The sequence below is a fragment of the Myotis brandtii genome, unplaced genomic scaffold (assembly GCF_000412655.1).
Source record: "Myotis brandtii unplaced genomic scaffold, ASM41265v1 scaffold266, whole genome shotgun sequence".
Classification (NCBI taxonomy): Eukaryota; Metazoa; Chordata; class Mammalia; order Chiroptera; family Vespertilionidae; genus Myotis; species Myotis brandtii.
In genome coordinates this window covers 11694052-11715590 of record NW_005360124.1, presented here as the reverse complement: position 1 = coordinate 11715590, position 21539 = coordinate 11694052, and the positions used below count along the sequence as shown (strand labels likewise).

Genomic DNA, 21539 nt, shown 5'->3' with positions numbered 1-21539 from the left:
AAAAAAAAAAAAAAAAAAAAAAAAAAAAAAGAAATAGCATCATTTGCTGCTGAAAGTTGCTATCAAAGGCCTTCAGAGAGATGGGAGATGTTGGGAACGTTTTGAGTTGTGCTTAGTCACATGTTCCACCAGGTGGCAGTGATTTCCTAACTCATTTACATCCTAAAGAAAAGGCAGCAGTTTCCCCAGCTGTTCTCAGAGGCTCCTTAAATAAACACCCTTGCCCAAGGGTGTTGTTCCAGGGGTGACAACATATATACTCTACCGGCCACTGTTGCCCATAAATAAAGATCTGGCTGCGAGCGATGTCGACTCGGTTCCAGGCTAAGGCCAAGCTCAGTTGATCCGGGGCAGAGGCATTGGCTCCTGTAGACAAGAGGAAAGAGGGGGAGAGAGAAAATAATGATGAGCTTATTATACCAAGACGACCCACTCCCTTACTCTCCCATCAATACGCCTCTTCTGAAAAGCGGAATCAGTTGTACAGCAGGGTTTCTCCAAACTCAGCACTATTGACATTTTATTGTGGGGGCTATCCTGTAATTGTGGAATATTTAGCAGCATCTTTGGACTCAACCCATTAGATGCCAATAGCACCTCTTTTTAAAGTCACTACCATCAAAAATGTCTCTATACATTGCTAAATTCCCCCAGGAGTGAAGGGAGACAAATCAGCCATTAAGAACTACTGCTTGACAATCTCTTTTTTAAAAAGTTAGTGTGGTTGGTATACAATTTTATATTAGCTTAGGTGTACAATATAGTAATGTGACATTTTTATAGCTTACAATGTGATGACCCCACGAATTCTAGTAATCATCTGTCACTGTACAAACTTATGACAATATTATTGACTATATTATCTTTTATATTTTTCACACTTCTTCCCCCATTGGTCTCTGTTTCTATTTTTTGTTTGTTTTGTTCCACTTGTAAGTGAAAACATATGGTATTTGTCTTTTTCTGTCTGACTGATTTCACTTAGCATAATACATTCTATGCCCGTCCATGTTGTCATAAATGACAAGATTTCATTCTTTTTTATTGCTGCATAATATGTTATTGTATATATGTACCACATCTACTTTATCCATTCATCTATGGATGGACACCTAGGTTGCATCCATATCTTGGCTGTTGTAAGTAATGCTGCAATGAACATAGGGGTGCATATATCTTTTTGAATTAGTGTTATGTTTTCTTTGGATAAATACTCAGAAGTGGAATTGCTATGTTGTGTGGTAAATCTCTTTTTAGTTTTTTGAGAAATCTTCTCTCCTCTCCTTTCATCCTTTCCACAGTGGCTGCACCAGTTTACATTCCTACCAAAAGTGCAAAAGGGTTCCCTTTACTCCACATCCTCACCAACACCTGTTATTTGTTTACTTTTTTTTAATAATAGCCATTCTCAAATGGAATTTCTGATTCTGGTGTCCACATATGTTGGGTTCAGTATAAACCACATACTTGTAGTAAGTTGATTAGTGTTTAAAAATTATGAATATTTATTCAGTTTACACAGGGATTTTTTTCCATAAAAATATATTTCTTATTTCCTCAGATAACAACAGGGACTGCAAACTCATACCAGGGTCACCGGCATAAACAAATGATAAATAGCAACATATCAAAATGTATTGCCAATTGTTACACTATTGTTATTGTTATAGTATTATTTCTGCCTTGTTATGGAAAATAACTCCTTTATGTTCCTCAAATTCCCATTTTTGTTTTTATTTCAGTTCTGTTAGATTCTAGTACCGATGCTCACAAATAGAGATTTTGCCAGAGTGTGCTCAAGAATCTCTTGATCAGTAGGTGGAATTCTTCTCTAGTAGTTTTTTTTTTTTTAAGAGTGACTTATAGGGACACTACGGCCAGAGTTCTAGAATATTTTAAGCTGTTTTTTAAAATAGTCATTATGGTCGAGTGACAATGGCTCAATATAAAATCTGTTGCTCTATTGTCTCCCCAGATTGACTATTACTGTAAGTAGGTCTCAGGCCAGCTTGATTTTCCAACTCATAAAAGACTTGCTTATTTTGCCTGGTGGCCCAAAATATTCTTTCTTTCCTTTTTCTTTTTCAAGTTAAGTAACTTTACTAGTATATAGCTGATATATCTGGGTGTTGAAGATTCAAATAAGTTTTTCTAGCATAAGGTGGCTCTTTCAATATCTAGATCAAAGTTTAAAATATTTTTAAATAAAAAATTTCTTAAATTATATTTTTAAATTATGTAATTATATTTTAAAATATCTGTTCTGATGCATTGTTTTGTTTTTGTTTCTTGGAGATACCAATTATGCTTATGTTGGATCTCTATTTTCTGACTTTTATAAATATAATTTCTCTTTCATACCAATTAACTCTTTTTTTTCCAATTACCTCTTCATTTTCATTTTATTTCATTCTTATTCACTTTCCCCATTTCTATCCTTTGTGTCCTGCCCTGGTTTTTACAATGTGTATTTTATCTTGCACTATTCCTGATTTCTTTTGCAATTCTCTGATGATTTTATTTTATTTTCCCAGTACTTCATTCCTGAGTGCTACTCACATTTTATCTCCTCTTGCTGCCTCACCTACTCTGAGTACTTCATTGATATTTAAAATGTTTAAATTTGGGGGGCTAGAAGGGGTCAATGGAAGAAAAAAAGGGGACATATGTAATATTTTAAACAATAAAGATTTAAAAAAAATAAAATGTTTAAATTTAATAATAAAATATTTATTCATGTTTATCTGTTCCCAGGAAACATTTTTATGTAGAGTATTCTTCTTCTGTGAATACATTTTGCTTTGTTTTTTTTTCTTAGAGTATGTCTATATGCTAATCCTTTACTTATTATTTATTACTTAGTGATTTGGGTTATAATGGACGCAGGGTAGCTTTCCAGGCTAGTTATTCTTCACAACTGGAAGGCTTTCTTCTCAGTTACCACAAAGACAAATCCCTCCTGCAAACGTGGCTTAGCTGCATAATTCTATATGGCGCCCACCTTCTGTATTTCCAGGTGGTAAGTCAGGATCAAGGTCTGCTGCCACTACCCAACTCACTCTCATTCTTGCAAAAAGAGAAAACTCTGTGCCTTGGGGTGTTCCTCACATCTAGGAATAACATTTTTTGATGGTGCTTTTTGAGGACTGCCACTGCTGGTTTCTCTCTCCTCTCCTTTCATCCTTTCCTCCCACATAGCTCCTACATATATAAATATTTTGGAACATTTCCTAGTTTTACCCAAAGAATTTGCAGAGTTAGTAAGCAAGTCAAAAATTCAGAATGAGTGAAGGCAGAGGAATGCTGGTAGAAAGGCAGATTAATATTCAGAGTGATGGTTAAGGGCAAAAAGGAAAATGCTACCTTGAGGGGCTTGGTGGAGAAGAGAGAGGTCTTCTTAGGTGACAGGGACCCTGACTGTGTTTATAGCAGAAGTGAAAGGGCCACTGGAGAGGGAGGAATTGGAAATGTAAAAGAAGAAAGCAAATACGTGATGGATGAGACCCTGGAGAATGGAGGCCAAGAAGAGAAGTCTTCAGAGTAAAGAAGAAAAACAAAGAGGCTGAGTGAAGAAAATAATATTCATGAGTGGAAGAGAATGATAGAAGAAAACTTGGATGAACATAAACAGTATCAGAGAAGTAAGAGAGGTACCACCTGCTAAGACTGAGAAGGAATGGTAGCTTGAAGAGAATGGAGGAACGTGGAGGCTTAAAGAATGAGGCAGCTTCAGAGCAGAGTTAGGACCTGCTTGAGGTATGTATGCCATCCCAAATATGTCATGGCACCAATGGGTATGCGTTTCTGGGAATATTTATTTAGGGACTTGAGCATCAGTGTTGGGGAGCATTCCTTTTTTAAGTCTGAGGTTTAAACTAGAGCCCATATATAACTTTTTAAAATGGTCTTGACATATTACTTATTTATTTTAAAATATTTTGATAGATTCTTTTTAGAGAGATAGGAATGGAGAGGGAAAGAGAGAGTGAATATTCATCAGCTGCCTCCTGCATACCCTCTACTGGGGATGAACCTGAGACCCAATCATGTGCCCTGACCAGAATCAAAACCAGCAACCTTTCGGTGCATGGGACCATGCTGAACCAACTGAGCCACACTGGTCAAGGCAGGGAACAATGTTTTAAATCCCTGAAGGTCATTAAATACCTCAATGGGTTGTAAAGAGCTGTGGACTCTCTTTGGGAGTTTCCAAATAGAAAATGTGAGGTGTGTCATCTGAGCTGGATAGTTTAAGTCTGGTCCTGCTTGATGGACTGGGGTGGCAGAGGGGGCAGGATTTGCTAGCCTTGTAATGTCCTTAGTAGGGCCATCATTCTGAGAGAATAGGATGATGCAATCCATTCCTACAGTAGTTGAGGAACATTTCTTCTTGTTGGAGTCTTTGGACCTTTCCGTTTCTTACTTAAAGAATCTTGTCTGGATTAAATAGTCTTCCTAAGGATTGTTCTTATTTCCATCAGTTTAATTTTCATGTAAATAGTGCAGCTAAATGTGATAAGGGTCTCAGTCAATGAGAGGCGGCCAATCCATTCATTTAAAGACATCAGATTCTCAAAAAAGTAAATAAATTTAATAAGTAGATATCAGATTCTCTATTTATATAAAAACCAGGAAGGTAAAATGAAACTAATTGAAATGTGACTTGGGTTGGCTATCATGTGACTGGGTTGCTAGGATACACCTTCCATTGCCTCTGAGAGCACAGACACCACCTACCCTGGAGAACCTCTCAGGAATGTGGCTGCTACATGGAGCAAAACCAAATTAAAGGCTGGAAGCAGACACATAAAAAGTAGATGAGGCCTGTGTATAATTTATTCTTTGCTCTGTTTTCTTGCCCTGAATGATAACTATCTCTTCTTGGTAAAAATAACTTTGGTGAACTCTCAGGAGGAAGTTAAAAGGAAGTAGGAAAACTTGCGTTAACTTTAGCTAAAGAAATTCAGATTTGGCTTGTACCAGGCGGCTGAAGTGAAACAGCCCTTTGCAGGAAGTTGGGGTTTTCTTCCTTGGCGTATTTTTAATAAATAAGAAAGATAACAATAACTAATACTTCTTTCATGCTTAACTTGTGCCATGAACTGTTTCTAAGTGTTAATGTATTAAATTCACAGAACAAACTATGAGGTGCCATTATCAGTATTTTACAGATGAGAAAACTGAGGCACAGAAACTTGTCCAACGTGAAGTACCTAGGAAGTGCCAGAGATGAGATTCAAACCCAGGCAGCCTGGTTTCAGAGCAGATTTTTTTTTAAAATATATTTTATTGATTTTTTACAGAGAGAAAGGGAGAGGGATAGAGAGTTAGAAACATCGATGAGAGAGAAACATCAATCAGCTGCCTCCTGAACACCCCCCACTGGGGATATGCCCGCAACCAAGGTACATGCCCTTGACCGGAATCGAACCTGGGACCCTTCAGTCCGCAGGCCGACGCTCTATCCACTGAGCCAAACCGGTTAGGGCCAGAGCGGATTTTTTATTTTTTATTTTTTTTACTCATAGAAACTTAAAAAATGTTATTGAACTTACGATACCCCAACACAAAGAGAAGTAGGCAAACAGGCTTTTGTGTCCTCTCTCTAAAACAACCCACACTGCACGAATGAGGTGAGCCAGAATAGTCTCTACTGCTGTGTGATTAGGGCCAAAATTGGTAAAATGGTAAAATTTAAAATGGTAATTTTAAATTTCTCCGAAAAAATAATTGGCATATCACTTACTTTGTATTTCTGTAGGCTGTTTAATCAATAAAGTGGGCTTGGCATTCTGAAATGCAGAGGTGCAAGAAAATTTCCCCTAAACCCAGGAGTCTCTTTCATTGGTGTGTTTTTAGCATCTTGTTTACTCTTTATATTACAAGTAAACTATGGTATATTGTGGCAGATACTCCTACCACATGTAGGTCTTTGAAGCCTTTGCAACACTTAAGAGGTCATTTCTCCCTGATATTAAGAATGATACACACAGGCCTCTGCGAGAACTGAGTGAGATACAGCCAGACTGAAGGAGATACCTGCCGGGCTCAACTCCAATCCAGGTCAGGCTGCCCCTCCCTGAAGAGCAGCTGTGTGCTGAGGGGAAATAGAGGCTGTAACAACTTCTTTGGGTGGAAGGGAAGGGCCCTGAGCTTACATATTGCCTGTGGGTGTTTGGAAATGTCCTTATACTTTTCAAGATTTAGTTTCTTCATGTATAAAACAAGATCAATAACATTGCCCTAACGGGATTGCTTTGGAGGTTTAATAGAATAATAGAGGGGAAAATTGCTTTGTTAAAGTAAAACACTGTGCAAGTATTTTCAGTGTTTTACATATTTCCGACAATAAATTTACCAGATAAGTATTGAATAAATGTATCAGGTTAACAATGCTGCCACCATGCAAACACTCCTGGGTGCAGGGCAACGGCCAGCCAGACTATGATTACGGTTTCTGTTGAGGCCCATGGGAATGATTAGCTCATCGAATTTTCATCAGAGGAGCACTTACTGCATAGTGAAGTAGTCATTCTCAGGGTTAGGAACGGATAGCCCCTAAATCACCCAGGGCTTATAAGCATGTCAGAATCGCCACTAGGATTAGGAGTAGTCCTCTGACAGAGCTTGGGGAGCCGATCAAATGCTACCTTTTGTTGAGGTTTTTTTCTTTAGACACTCTCCTGAGTGAAGCTTGTAAGGTGCTAAGATCGACACGAGAAGAGGTAAATTCGTTACAATGAAAGAGCCTCAATTTAGGTATAAATGCTCTGTTTGGATTATAAGAACGTGATTATTTCCTAAGAACGTGAATTAAGAAGATCGATTGTGTATGTGTGCCTGGGCAGCATAGGCCAGAGATACGGGGTGTTTTCTAAGGGCCACACCATGCTCAGTCAGGAAAGGGCACCCGGCCCCTCCTCTGTGGTGTAACAGGAGACCCCTCCTGTGCGTGGCACCTGCTGTCATTACAATGAAAGAGCCTCAATTTAGATATAAATGCTCTGTTTGGATTATAAGAACGTGATTATTTCCGAAGAACGTGAATTAAGAAGATCGATTGTGTATGAGTGCCTGGGCAGCTTAGGCCGGGGACACGAGTGTTTTCTAAGGGCCACACCACGCTCAGTCAGGAAAGGGCACCCGGCCTCTGTGGTGCAACAGGAGACCCCTTCTGTGCGTGGCACCTGCTGTCCGCTGCTCAGGGACTTGCTGCATCTTCCCTGGCCTGTCTGAGGTGGCGCAGGGCTCCCCTGGGACTGAAGGCTGCCCCTCCTCCTCTTGGCACTGTATCCTGCCTGCAGTGACAGCTGGACTCTTTCTCTCGTGGGTCCTCACACTTCCTAACCACTGGGTCTAAGCTTTTTTTTCCTTCCTTTTTTCTTATTTAATTAGTCTGAGTCTTCTGTGTAAGGTCTCAGAGCTGGGATACTAGATCTTTATGGGCCAAAGCTATACGAAAAGCTTACAAAGTCAGGTTGCCTAGGTAATGACATCTGCTAAGGGTTTCTGCAGTAAATATTGCCACTGTTTTTTCATGCCCTAATAAAATATGCAAGCTGAAAGGACAAATGAATTCTATGGCTTATGATTAATAACACTGTAAAGCATCATGCTACTTCCTTCTTTCAGCTGACCTACCTACCTAAATGGATGGGTCCTCTTTATTGTGCCCTTTCTGCAATAAAAGAAGTGAATACCTCACAAAATCTCCCATTGACATGTTAAAAAATGTTGTGAAAGTGTTTCTGTATTATGCACAATATGCAAAACTGAGAAACATTATCAATGTAAGATGGAATAAAAGAAAGAAAGCATTCTATTGATTATTCTGCCTTGCTTGTGATATGGCAAATATGAATTCATTTATATCTCTTGGTAATTAAAATAACTGTATTTTCCATATTGTGATTTTTAGCAGGATTTTATAGAAACATGCTTTGGAGTTCTGGGACCTTTGCTGAAATTATTGCATTGATGATTTCCTAACTTCCGTTACCTTTTTCTTTTACTCGTCTCTTTATTTGAAAACTAGGTAATCCAGGGACCATTTTGTACTTTACTTTTACTACAGTTATGCATGCAGAGATTTGTTATAAACATCACAAGTCTCGCCCTAGCTGGTTTGGCTCAGTAGATAGAGCGTCAGCTTGCAGATTGAAGGGCCCGGGTTTGATTCTGGATTGCGGGCTCAGTCCCCAGTAGGGGTGTGCAGGAGGTAGCCAATCAATGATTCTCTCTCATTATTGATGTTTCTATCTCTCTCTCTCCCTTCCTTTCTGAAATCAATACAAATATATTTTAAAAAATCACAAGTCTCATCACCCCAGTCCTCTTTCCCCACAGTCAACCATTCATTTCTAGTAGCTGATTATTTTGGTTCTCCGTGGTAATTGGTCTTCAAAGAGAGTTTCCAAGGGACTCTATGTCCCAGTATTCACATTCTTGGTATTCCCCCAGAAGTGACACTGCCATTTACAGACTTAAGCCTAAGGGAAGTCTGACAGCTCCTGCTTTTGCCTCCTCCACCTGGTGCACAACTGTCACCTTGAGCCTCTCCTTCCTCATCATCCAGGGATTTCCAACACCTCTCTCCTATGTCGGAGCTCATGTTTCGTATGTTCCATGTTTTCTGTTTTGTTTTGTTTCCTCTTTCATTTTGGTGGGACCCATGCTCCAGTAATTTCCAAAGAAGTGGTTCATGGGAATTGAAGTTTTTGACGACTCATGTCTGGCAATGTCTTTATTCTACCTTCCCAAGTGACTGGTAGATTATATATAGAACTTTAGATTGCAAGTAAATCTTCTTCCAAAATTTTAACTCATTTCACGATAGCATTCTGTATTGTTGTTTAGAAGTTTAAAACATTTGGGCTCCTGGTCCTTTGCATGTGACTTGTTTTTCTGGTTGGAAGCAATTAGAATATATTTGGTCTTACGTGTTCTGCAATATCATGATTATATGACTTAATGTGGATTTACTTTCACCTATTGTGCTGGTCCCTCAGTGGGTTCTTATGATCTGAAAATGTATTCTGGAGTTCAGGGACATTTTCTGGAATTGTTGCATTGATAATTTCCTTGACACCAGCTTAGTGTTCAGTTGCTTATTTTTTCCAACCTCTTTGCAAGGGAGGCTAGTATGCAAGAACACAAAATACTGTTCCTGCTCTAATGATTTTTAATAAATAATCCTTTACTTTTGTTTTAGAGGGATTTATGTGTTCAGTGAACTATATATATCAAGGAGTCACTATATATTTTTTTCTGTACCAAGGAAAGTTTAGTTATCATTGATTGTTCAGAAACATGTGAAAAATAAGGGCAGTCTTTAGTATCTGATCCTAACCATAGGTATGTCCAGGATGCACAGCAAGTGTCTTGGTTTCAGATAACCTGGGTTCATGTCCAGACGCCATCAATTTCTACCTGTGTGACTCTGACCAAGGTACTTAGCTTCTCTGTGCTTCCGTTTCCTAAAACTATTAAACCATTAAGTGGTTGATACTGATAGCACTTGCCCCACTGTAGCATTGTGAGGATTAGATGAGTTAATACTTGTACTATTATTCTGGAGTTCAGGGACATTTTCTGGAATTGTTGCACTGATAATTTCCTTGACACCAGCTTAGTGTTCAGTTGTTTATTTTTTTTTTTGACCTCTCTGCAAGGGAGGCTAGCATGCAAGAACACAAAATACTGTTCCTGCTCTAATGTTTTTTAATAAATAGTCCTTTACTTTTGTTTTAGAGGGATTTATCAGAGAATAAGTAAATTTGTGTGTTCAGTGAACTATATATATCAAGGAATCACTATATATTTTTTTCTGTACCAAGGAAAGTTTAGTCATCATTGATTGTTCAGAAACATGTGAAAAATAAGGGCTGTCTTTAGTATCTGTCCTAACCATAGGTATGTCCAGGATGCACAGCAAGTGTCTTGGGTTCAGATAACCTGGGTTCATGTCCAGGCACCATCAATTTCCACCTGTGTGACTCTGACTAAGATACTTAGCTTCTCTGTGCCTCAGTTTCCTAAACTATTAAATGGTTGATACTGATAGTACTTGCCCCACTGTAGTATTGTGAGGATTAGATGAGTTAATACTTGTACTACAGTAAGTGCCATATTAGTTGCTATTATTATATGTTACTTTTACTGTTGTTATCACTATTATTTGTATTATTAATGTAAACTGCATTTCACAAATCATGCTGCTGTCATTTTGCATGAACATGTAATTTAGAATATGCAACGATTAAATTAATGAGTGAGGCTGATTCATTGCTCTCAAGTAGTCAAGGAAGAAAAGGTATGATTGTATAGCTCTACTGGGCAGCCAGCAGTGCTGACTTCTTCACCAGCTGAGAATCACTCACAAGCCTTGTGTTTGCAATTAGCTTAATGTGCAGATCACGGAGCCCACTGGCATTGTGCCCGTCCTGAGGCATGAGCAAGCCGCAGAGAGAAAGGGTGTTCAGTTTCCGTGTAACCAGGCCGGAGACGACCACCTCTGTCATCAGAACTAGCTGCACGGTGCAGAGAAGGAATAATGCGCCCGGCATCTGCAGACTGGATTCCAGTTTCCCTTCATCCAAACATCAGCCGTGGCATAGCAGTGGCCTAGATCTTCATAGCTCTCTCCAGCTTTAAAATTCTACAGTGAGACAATCTGATGGACATGATCATAACTTTGGAACTATGCTGGGAATGGCCTAAGGCCCTATGGTTCATGGTCCTTGCAAACACTTGAACCTACATGTTGCACCTCTCCTGCTGGTGATTATGGACTTCGAGCAAAGAACATTATACACTCATTCTCAGATGAGAAATTTGAATTGCAAGCTCCACCCTCATAGTTACTACCTATATGAAAGGAGCTGAAGAAATCACTCTCTCTTATGGGTTGGCACCAGGATTAGAGAAGGGACGGTCTTTGTTTGCAAAATACCTTGCAAAGCTGCTTAGGGCAGATGAGCCCTTCAGGGCTGGGGACCAAATAGCGGAGAACAGAGATGGACCACTCTGAAAGGAGGAGAGGACTTTGCTTCACTCTTTTCTAAAAAAATTATTATTATTTGTAAAATATATTTTTATTGGTTTCAGAGAGGAAGAAAGAAGGAGAGAGAGATAAAAACATCAATGATGAGAATCATTGATCGGTTGCCTCCTGCACGCCTCACACTGGGATTGAGCCTCAATCTGGGCATGTGCCCTGACCGGAATCAAAGAGTGATCTCCTGGTTCATAAGTCAGTGCTCCATCACTGAGGCGTGTCAGAGGGCTGCTTTACTCTTAAAGAGGAAGCATGAGGAAGAAGCAAATAGTGGGAGAACTGGGAGGGGAAGCATGCAGGATACTGGGGAAGTCATGGGTGAAAGATCCATGGAAAGTCCTCTGCATGAAATAGCCAAAGAATAGCAACATTGGAGATGCCTGCTGTTCAGTTAGAAGTGTTCAGAAGTAAACCTCTCTTCCAGCCGTACCTATATTTTTAGGAAAGTCTACTATGTCTATTAAATGCCTTTGTGTTAAGTGAATTGTATTTTTGTTTTGAAACTGGAAGGGCTCAGTTTTATATTTTGACTTCTATGATGAGGAACAGAAATAACACACATGGATCAGAAACCAGAAGGCAGGGGTGACAGGGCAAATTTAAGGATTTTAGGAATTTGTGGAACTCTTGGGGATGATGCAGGATTTGCATTTCTGTGGATTATTGAGTTGAGAGGTTAGAGTCCACATTAATGAAATTTCAAGGCCTAAGGAGGCCCAGCTTATGTCTGGATTGTTTATGTGACTTTGGCTAGTGGTTGATTGAGCCAGACTCCACTTCTTTCTCATCAATGGATATTTATGAATGTTACCATATGTTAAGAATTTTTCTGGGTGTTAGGATATAAAGGCAAAGAAGACATAATCCTTTTCCTCTGAAAACTTTCTAATTAGAAGGTGGAATTTGTAACCAGGGTGTTAACACTTTTGAGCTTGCCTGGATATTCTTGGTTTATTCCAGTTGTTCTGGTATAATGATCAATACTGGCCACTTTCATGCCTAAGACAGTCTCAGTTTAGAGATAAATTACCTGGTAACCAAAGCACAGAGCTGTAAAGATTAGATAGGTGATTAAAATTTATGTGAAATGCTTTGTGAATTGTAAAACATTACACAGATAAAGGGATTAAAAGATTTAAGTTCTTTTATTGCATTCTGCTATTAGAGACAGACAGAAATGTCTAAAATTGCTGTCTACTTGGTTTCTGTTATTGCTTTGAGATCGACTTGGATTTGCAAGGAAATAAATTTTCTTCATCATCATCATCATCACAAAATTTATGTGAAATGCTTTGTGAATTGTAAAACATTACACAGATAAAGGGATTAAAAGATTTAAGTTCTTTTATTGCATTCTGCTATTAGAGACAGACAGAAATGTCTAAAATTGCTGTCTACTTGGTTTCTGTTATTGCTTTGAGATCGACTTGGATTTGCAAGGAAATAAATTTTCTTCTTCATCATCATCATCATCATCATTCAGATCATCATTTACTAATGGGATTTTTCCAGGTAAGTACTTTACTTTTTATTTTTTATTTTTACTTTTGTTATCAATTAAGATTGTTACAATGACTATGAAGGAGGTATGATACTTATCTCAACTTTACAGATTAGGAAACAGAGTCTCAATGAGGTGAAGCAATTTGTTCAATCAGGGAGTAGTGATGCTTCCAGTATGGCCGTCATTGTCTCTGTTAGAAGGCCCTTTGTAAGATGGTCTCATTGTGCTAAGCCCATACTGAGGATTTGGGGCAGCAGTGGAGGATAGGATGGAAGGACTTTGTGGGGAAAGCCTGGGGCAATTTGGCCTTTACAGAATCTAAGGAATAGATTTTTGGTCTTGGTGAAAAAGTGGTAAGAATGTTAATTGCTTTAAAAATTCTGGCAGAGACTGGCCGGTGTTGTTCAGTGGTTGAGCATCGAACTATGAACCAGGAGGTTGAGGTTCAATTCTCCGTCAGGGCATATGCCCGGGTTTCGGGCTCAATCCCCAGTGTGGGGCGTGCAGGAGGCAGCCGATCAATGATTCTCTCTCATCACTGATGTTTCTAGCTCTCTCTCCCTTTCCCTTCCTCTCTGAAATCAATAAAAAATATATTTAAAAATTCTGCAGAATTATTCAAGTATAGGCCATTACAAATGGAATAGGTCATAGTGGCTTTGGGAAAAGGTAGTAATAAGCCAGTGGCAGACATAAGCTTTTGGGACCCATGTCTGGACTCTAACTGCTGATGGCCAATCTGCTCTGTGTCACTGAAGTTAAAGATTTGACTAAAAGAGTAAAGTAAACCATCAGGAAACAAATGCATTCGGGGAAGTGGCCACATGCAGAGAAGGGCTTAATAAATACTTTGGTAAAGAATCTACGATGTAATAATTACATGATGAGCTTCATTTCCAACTGAAATATTTTACTGTTCAACCACAGTTTACCCCCATCCCATTTCAAATCTAAAATAAAGTGAATATGCCACACATTTTAACTCTGCAGATCTCTTTTGGTAAAAATTTATCTACTTCCATCTGTATAACATTTAATAACTATGATAAGTTTGCATATCATGAGTGATGAAAGTGTTAACATCAGTGCCTCTTTTTTTGGCCTATTAAGCTATTCAAACAGTTGCAGGTTAAAAAAAAAAGATATTAAAAGGAAAGCAATCATGCAAGTGTTGTATTAAGCTGCCTACACACAAGAAAGAGGGATGTGAAAGATGGAACACATAATTAGAAATGCATTTTTCTTTTCAAAGTTGGGTCATAATTAATTCCCATAAAACCTATTCAAGAGTCATCTGAGCTTAAGCAAGGTAGCTTCTCAGCAAATACTCCAGGATGTTAGCTGCTTACGAGATCTATTTGGTGCATAGAATCTTTGGACATAAACTACTTCAGAACGTATTCTAACATTTTTATGTCACTAGGGACCAAGTCATTTAACAAATAAGATGAATTATTTAGCAAGACGAATTGCCTACTGATGTTAGTACTAGTTTGTGATAATAACTCTGCAGTTTGTAGTTCATAGAGTTGGAGGAGTATGCATTCAGAAGTAGTTTTGAAATATTAAAAAATATTTTTAAAGACTTTATCCACTTTAATTTTAGTTTTCTTAAAAGATATAATTTTAAAGGAAAATGGTTGAACATACTGATTTTCATTGTTTTGCATGATCTAAATTAAACAATGACATTCTTTTTTTAAATTTTGTTTTATTGCTTAAAGTATTACAAAGAGTATTACATATGTCTCCTTTTTTTTCCGCATGCATACAAGTCCTTCGGTTGATCTCTTACCACCCCCCCCCAATCCTCCCCAGCCTTCCCGCTCTAGTTTGATAGTCTGTTCGATGCTGCTCTGCCTCTGTATCTATTTTTGTTCATCAGTTTATGATGGTCTTTATTATCCATAAATGAGTGAGATCATGTGGTATTTTTCTTTCATTGACTGGCTTATTTCACTTAGCGTAATGCTCTCCAGTTCCATCCATGCTGTGGCAAATGGTAAGAATTCCTTCTTTTTTACAGCAGCATAGTATTCCTTTGTGTAGATGTACCACAGTTTTCTAATCCATTCATCTGCTGATGGGCACTTAGGCTGTTTCCAAATCTTAGCTATGGTAAATTGTGCTGCTATGAACATGGAGATACATATATCCTTTCTGATTGGTGTTTCTGTTTTTTTGAAATATATTCCTAGAAGTGGGATCACTGGGTCAAATGGGAACAATGGCATTCTTGAAATTTTCCTAAAGTTAGAATATATTGGCTATTCTTTTGGCATTTGACATTTTTAAATTTGATTTCTCAATTACAGCTTACATTCACTGTTATTTTGTATTAGTTTCAGATTGGCATTTGAATTTTTATTTCAAACTTTTTTCTTAATGGTTTGAACAAACTTACAAATGCATATCTTAAAAAGAAGTGTCTTCCCCTACTTAAGTACCTTTCAGTAATTAATTAGTTTATCAGTATTGATTAGCATTAATTATGTCTGAAGGACTAACACATGTGAAATAAAATGGTAGAAACTAGGTAATTTTCTCTGAACTGACTATATAAGATCATAGGGAAATTTGATTTCCTACAAATTATTTGTTGTTAATTCTTAATTCATATATCTCTTGCTTAGATTTTCCAATGGTATTTCTAATCATTTCTTCAATCAACAGTGATCAGCTATTGTCCATGCTTATGTGATTTATACAGATGCTTTATGCTAATATTGCCTGTACATGGTATAGTAGTTTGATCACATATGTACTTGACTTTTATAGTTAACTAGAGGCCCAGTGCATGACATTCATGCACTGGGGGGTGGGGGATTCCCTCAGCCCAGCCTGTACTCTCTTGCAGCACTGGGGAATGTCCAACTGCCGGCTTAGGCCCACCATTGCACTCACCAGCTGTGAGCCCAGCTTCTGCCTGAGTAGTGCTCCCCTGTGGGTGCACACTGACCACCAGGGGGCAGCTCCTGCATTGAGCGCTTGCCCTCTGGTGGTCAGTGTGTGTCATAGCTACTGGTTGTTTTGCCATTCGGTCAATTTGCATATTAGGGTTTTATTATATAGGATTCCATAAGATGCTTTCTCCTTTCCTATCAGATTTTCTTAGTGTTTTAACTTAATACTTTCCTTTTTCTGCTCAAGGATCACATCTAAGAAACCACATTACATTTAGTTGTCATATCTCCTCAGGCTGTGACTATTTCTCAGAATTTCCTTGTTTTGATGATCTGGACAGTTAGGAGCATATTGTTTTGAACTTTCTTTTAGCTCTTTTAAATTGTTTTCCAGAAAAAGAAGTAAGCAGTAAAGGTTACTTTCTCCCCGTGCTGCAGATGAACTTCTTTACCAATGAAGATTAAACTCAAAGAAAAAGAATTTCTCATTTAGGAAGGACAGAAATCAACACATATTATACTTTAGTGCATGTATAGGTATGAGAGTGTACACCCACATTATTTGATTTCCAAGGTCAAATCCAAGGTATACAAGAAAAAAAAAAAAGAAAAAATCGGGAGTAATTTTATCCACAGAAAGGGTCAAATACTACTTACAACTTCTGCTATGAGCAGATGTTTTCTGGCTTCATTGAGCCTGGATCAAGAGATTTATGCTGCTGTATGAGAGACACAGATAGTATGAGGTGACTGAGAGAGCTGTTGGCAACATCTGATAGTTTAGGATAAGTTTAGGGTCTTTTCCAGTGGAAGTTTTTTTTCTGGTTGCTATTATGTAGGCAGGGCCTGGCAGACAGAGAAACTAGGTGACCTTCCTAGATTCTTTTTTTTTTTTAAATTGAGTTTATTGGGGGGACATTGGTTTGCAAAACCATACAGGTTTCAAATGTACAACTCAACAAAACATCATCTACACACTGTGCCACACCTACCACCCCAAGCAAAGTCTCTTTCCACCCCATTTCCCCCTCTTTGCCCAACTCCACTAAGCCCCCACCTCCTTTCCCTCTGGCTAGCACCACACTATTGTCTATATCAATGTGTTATGTATATATGTTTTTTGGTTAATCTCTTTACCCTCCGTAGATTCTTGAATACATTTCCCATAGAAACTCTCAAGGTGTCACACCTCCTCTGAGTAGGGTAGCCTGAGTTAGCAAGTAAGAATACAGGACTCTCGGTTAAGTCTGAATTTCAGATAAATAATGAACAATTTTTTTTAGTGTAACTATGCCCCATGCAATATTTGAGACATGATTATGCTCAAAATTTGTTTTTTTATCTGGATGTTCATTGTGCTGTGTTTTTTCTGGCAACTGTACCCTGCGCCATCTCCTCAGATTTCCCTGGGTGTGTGTGGCTGGGGAGGGGAGAAGGGAAAAGGAGAAGAAGGGTGTACAGTCTCCAGCCTCAGACCACAACTCTCGGAGAATGGTTACTTAATGTGAATGACATGTGTGATGTCACCTATTCTCAAAGCTACCTCAGGCTATCATTTGCAGAAGGTATGGGCCTCAGATCTCTGTGACAGTATTCATTTTGTTCTCTTTCTCTCTTCATTTTTGAACAGATACTCAATAAGTCTGTATCATAAACAGTATCCTTTAATACATACAGATTCGGAAGAAAATCAAACCCAATGGGATCAGAAACAAGGGGGAGCAAAGGTAGACTTTCCCCAAAGCCACCTGGTTTCCTATCTTCCCTCCCCACATGCCCCACGGGCTCTGGATTTATGGACCAACCAGTGGTTAGTTTCACAGCTCTTTCCTGCTTCTCCTACCTAACTTCTGGTTTTCTCCAATGATGGAGAGAATAAGAAGTGTGCTATACAAAGATTCCTCATGCATTAGATAATTGAAAACTAAATATTATTGTAGAACAATTAAGTTTAAACAACATTACATGCTCAGGCATAATAAAAAATACATAGGAAGAATAATTTAACAAACTAAAGAATCTGCAACTCATATAAGTATGCTCTTGGCCTCTAAGAAAGTCAGCAAAAGTATATGCTTGATATACTTCACAAACCAACTGGGTCAAAATCAGCTCCTGCACATCTCCTACTGGGGATGTGCCCGCAACCCAGGTACATGCCCTTGACTGGAATCGAACCTGGGACCTTTCAGTCCGCAGGCCAATGCTCTATCCACTGAGCCAAACCGGTTTCGGCCACCATAATCTTTTAACAGCATAAATTCCCATTAGCATCAATTGCTACATAAATAAGGTTCTTTATAGTGATTAAAATGTTAATTTTTAGAGCAATCATAATGTCCTTTAATCTTCTATGGCAGTGTTTTGTAAACTTCAGGTTATGACCTATTAGTGGGTCATGAAATCCATTCAGTGGGATATAATCACATTAAAGATAATAAAAAATATAGAATTTCATTATCCAAAGTCTATGTAAACATTATCTTATATACCTTAATTTCAGTTTTCTAAATACGTATGTGTAAATACTTGGTTATAATATAAAATATATTCCTATGCTCTGTTATGAACAAAACAATCAGAAAACATTACAACAAATAAATTCTAAGACTGATTTAAAGAAGTGCAATTTTAAATCACAAAATATTGAAAGAGGAAGAAAATATTTTCAATGGACGATATTATGATGGCTAATATATATAAAATCCTCACCTGAGGATATTTTTCCATTGCTTTTTAGAGAGAGTAGATGGGAGAGATTTAGGGGGAGGGAAAGAGAGAGAGAGAAGGAGAAAGAGAGAGAGAGAGAGAAAAAAGAGAGAGAAACATCGATGTGAAAGACACAGATTGGTTGACTCCTGCTCACACCCCAACTGGGACCAGGAGATCGAACCTGCAACCCAGGTATGTGTCCATGACCAGGAATCAAACCTGAGACCCTTTGGTGCATGGAGCTCATGCTCTAACCACTGAGTCCACTGGCCAGGGCAATAACTAATATCTCTATATATAATACCCTAATATGCAAATAGGCCAAACGGCGGAACAACCGAACAACTGGTCGCTATGACATGCACTGACCACCAGGGGATGTGCGTGGAACATGGCGGGTGTTGGCAGCAGATGGCAGAGCACAGAACATGTTGGGCATCGGCCACGGTGGGATGGTGGAGCAGGGGAGTGGGGGCGCCAGACCCAGGTGGGGCATCGGTCGCTGTCATCTGGGCGAGCCTCTGGTGGTTACTGAAAATTCTTTGCTCCTATGAGCCGCAGTCCCATCGGGCACTCGCACCAGAGCCAGCCCTGCTTGCACCCGCTTTAGGCGCTGGAGCCACCACCTGCACCTGCTGCCGGCACCAGGCGCCAGCCCTGATCGCTTGGCTGTGTCAGCTGGTGTGAGCATTGGCTGCCGGCTCCGATCTCCCCTGAGGGCTTCTCCACCTCCCCCTGCTCCTGAGGGGCAATTGGGGCAGCAGCTACTGCTCACACCTGCTGCTGGTGCTGGCCCCAATCGCCTCACACCCTCAGTGGCTGCAAGCGGGGCCGGCGCCATCAGTGCGTGGGAGCAGGGCCGCTGGCAGAGAGGGGACCAGGGGCCATGGCGGGAGGGGCCTGTCGGGGTCATGGAGGATGGGCTGAGACCCGCCCCTGTGCCCACTGCAGCCTTGCGGCCCACAGTTCCTTTCAAGGTGCACGAATTTGTGCACTGGGCCCCTAGTGTTTAAATAATTGGGCCACTTCCTCATTTTGGTTCAAGGTGATAAATATGATGTTCCACATCTTATTACCAATGGGATTGGAATGCCTTGGAGGTATATGTAAGTGAGGTCTATGAGGTCAGGCTGTCTAACCTTAGGCATGTTACTAAATCTGTGCCTCAATTTCTCTATTTATAAAATGGACCTTGTAATGAACTGGTCAGATTAAATGAATTTATACATCGAATGCATCTAACACAGTATTGGGCACTTAACAAATCCTAAGTGTTAGCTATCAGTTTTATTATGTTTTCTTAGTTTTATATAAGACTAGAGGCATGGTGCACAAAATTTGTGCACTCAGGGGCATCCCTCAGCCGGGCCTGTGCCCTCTCACAGTCTGGGAGCCCTTGGGGGATGTCTGACTGATGGCTTAGGCCCGCCTAAGCCACCAGCTGTGAGCCTAGCTCAGGGCTTCTGGCTGAGTGGCACTCCCCCAGTAGGAGTGCACTGACCACCAGGGGCCAGCTCCTGCATTGAGCGTCTGCCCCCTGGTGGTCAGTGCATGTCACAGTGACTGGTCGTTCCATTTGGTCAATTTGCATATTAGCCTTTTATTATATAGGGTTAGCAGTTATCAGAGAGTTAATTGCATCAAACTTTTAATTTTGTCTCATAAATGGAGAAGGGGGCCCAGGGTTTGCTTTGTGGTTCAAGCCATGCATGGTCCCTTAATTCTTCTGCATGTATATATTTTTTAGTTCACTGGTATCAAATGCTTTAGAGCAGAGGTTCTCAACCTGGGACACATGATACACTTTATAATGTTCAATTATAAAAAGTACAGTAGCCTATTTTTTTGATTTCTTTCTCTCTTGCTCTAAATGGTTTTAGAAATTTTCCATTTTAATATATTATGATATCTCTATGTCTATCATCTATCTACCTATCTATGCCATATTAAGTGATTTTTAAAAGTAGATAGGGCAATAATTATTAAATAGCTTCAGTAACTCAGTTTCTTACATATTACAGTAGCCTGTTACTTTATGTAGTTTTATGACTCAGTGGACATGACTGAATTGTAGTATACTTAAATTTTATGAACTTGAGTCATTCTATAACAGCTGCATTATAGAAAAATTTAATAGCAGTAACAGTGTCTTACAGGAGAGGTCCTCATGTTATCCACGATAGGATGTGTCACGGTATCATATGGATTTATAGCCACTATTAGGGTACATAAAGCTGCTATGTTAATTGATTTAAATTACTTTTGCACTCTCTGGACGCAGAAACTCTTACCTTTGAGCAAAGCTGTCAGGATAGCTAAATCAATGTCCTGGTGTCCTTCTGATCCCATCCGAAATACTGTAATCTGCAATGTGAGACGTGGCCATTAGCAACGCATTTTTCCTCCCAAGAGAAATTAAATCATCGAGACCATATCTGAACGCAGACTATTTCAACATCTTTAAGGCAGATTCTTAACCACAGGGAAAGCATACACAGAAAGTTCACTGAGAGGGAGGTGCCTCAGCAGCCTCCTAGCAGAGACCATGTTAGGTAATTGCATTGATTACAGTGACAATGAGGAGAAACCAGAAACCAAGGAAAATGTCCTCTTCTAACCTTTCAGTTGTAAAGTGAAAACTTGCTGTATTTACAGAAATGTGTAAGCCATAATGTAAATGATGAGATGAATAATTAAGTGTTTAAAAATAGTGAGTTAGTATGCCCTTCAGTAAATGGCCCTGTTATGTGTCTATATGCATGCGTGTGTATGTATGTGTGCAATAGAGCCATCCCTACACTTACTTCTCAGCAATTGTTACTCGAGGGTTTTAATGTTGTGATGCCTCTGTTCTTTCAATAACCTTGAAACATCTTGAGAATAATTTAGTAGAGAAAATTATTTTCTGGGGAAGGATTAATACATGATAGATTAACACAAAGTCCCCAAATAATGCTTAAGAACAATAAAGACTTCTTTTCCAAGTCAGAGGGAAGCTAATTTAAGGAAGCCAAAAGATTTTTAAAATAGCTACATTGAATTACTATTGTATTCAACTACTTTAGGCATTGAGTTTCCTGTCTGTAAATGGGAAAATAATAGTGCTTGCCTATTTCCAACTACATAGGGAGTAAACTTCATAGAATCTGTTAATATATAATTCTAAGTTTTTCTACTATGGTGGATAAAACGGACACAGAACCATAAACTGTTAAACTATTAGTTGCCTTAGTAATTTTCTGGTCTAATGCCCAGAGAAAAAGACCCAATGATTAAGGTCAACAACTAGATAGAAGGACAGCTGTGGTTGAAACTCAATAGATCTCACCTTTTTGTCTTGTGCCTTAATCTTTGGGAAAAAGTG

At 39.2% G+C, this 21539-nt stretch overlaps 1 protein-coding gene across 9 annotated transcripts in view; it reads right to left on the bottom strand.

The window, feature by feature from the left end:
- Positions 1–21539, bottom strand: part of TRPM3 (transient receptor potential cation channel, subfamily M, member 3) — a 700716-nt gene that overhangs the window by 104351 nt on the left and 574826 nt on the right. For all 9 annotated transcript variants that reach the window (XM_014541293.1, XM_005868324.2, XM_014541287.1 and 6 more), the window contains 2 exons: positions 20467–20539; positions 266–366 (listed from right to left, as the gene is read on the bottom strand). In XM_014541293.1, the coding sequence (XP_014396779.1) occupies positions 266–366; positions 20467–20539 (174 nt within the window). The remainder of the gene's footprint in view (positions 1–265; positions 367–20466; positions 20540–21539) is intronic.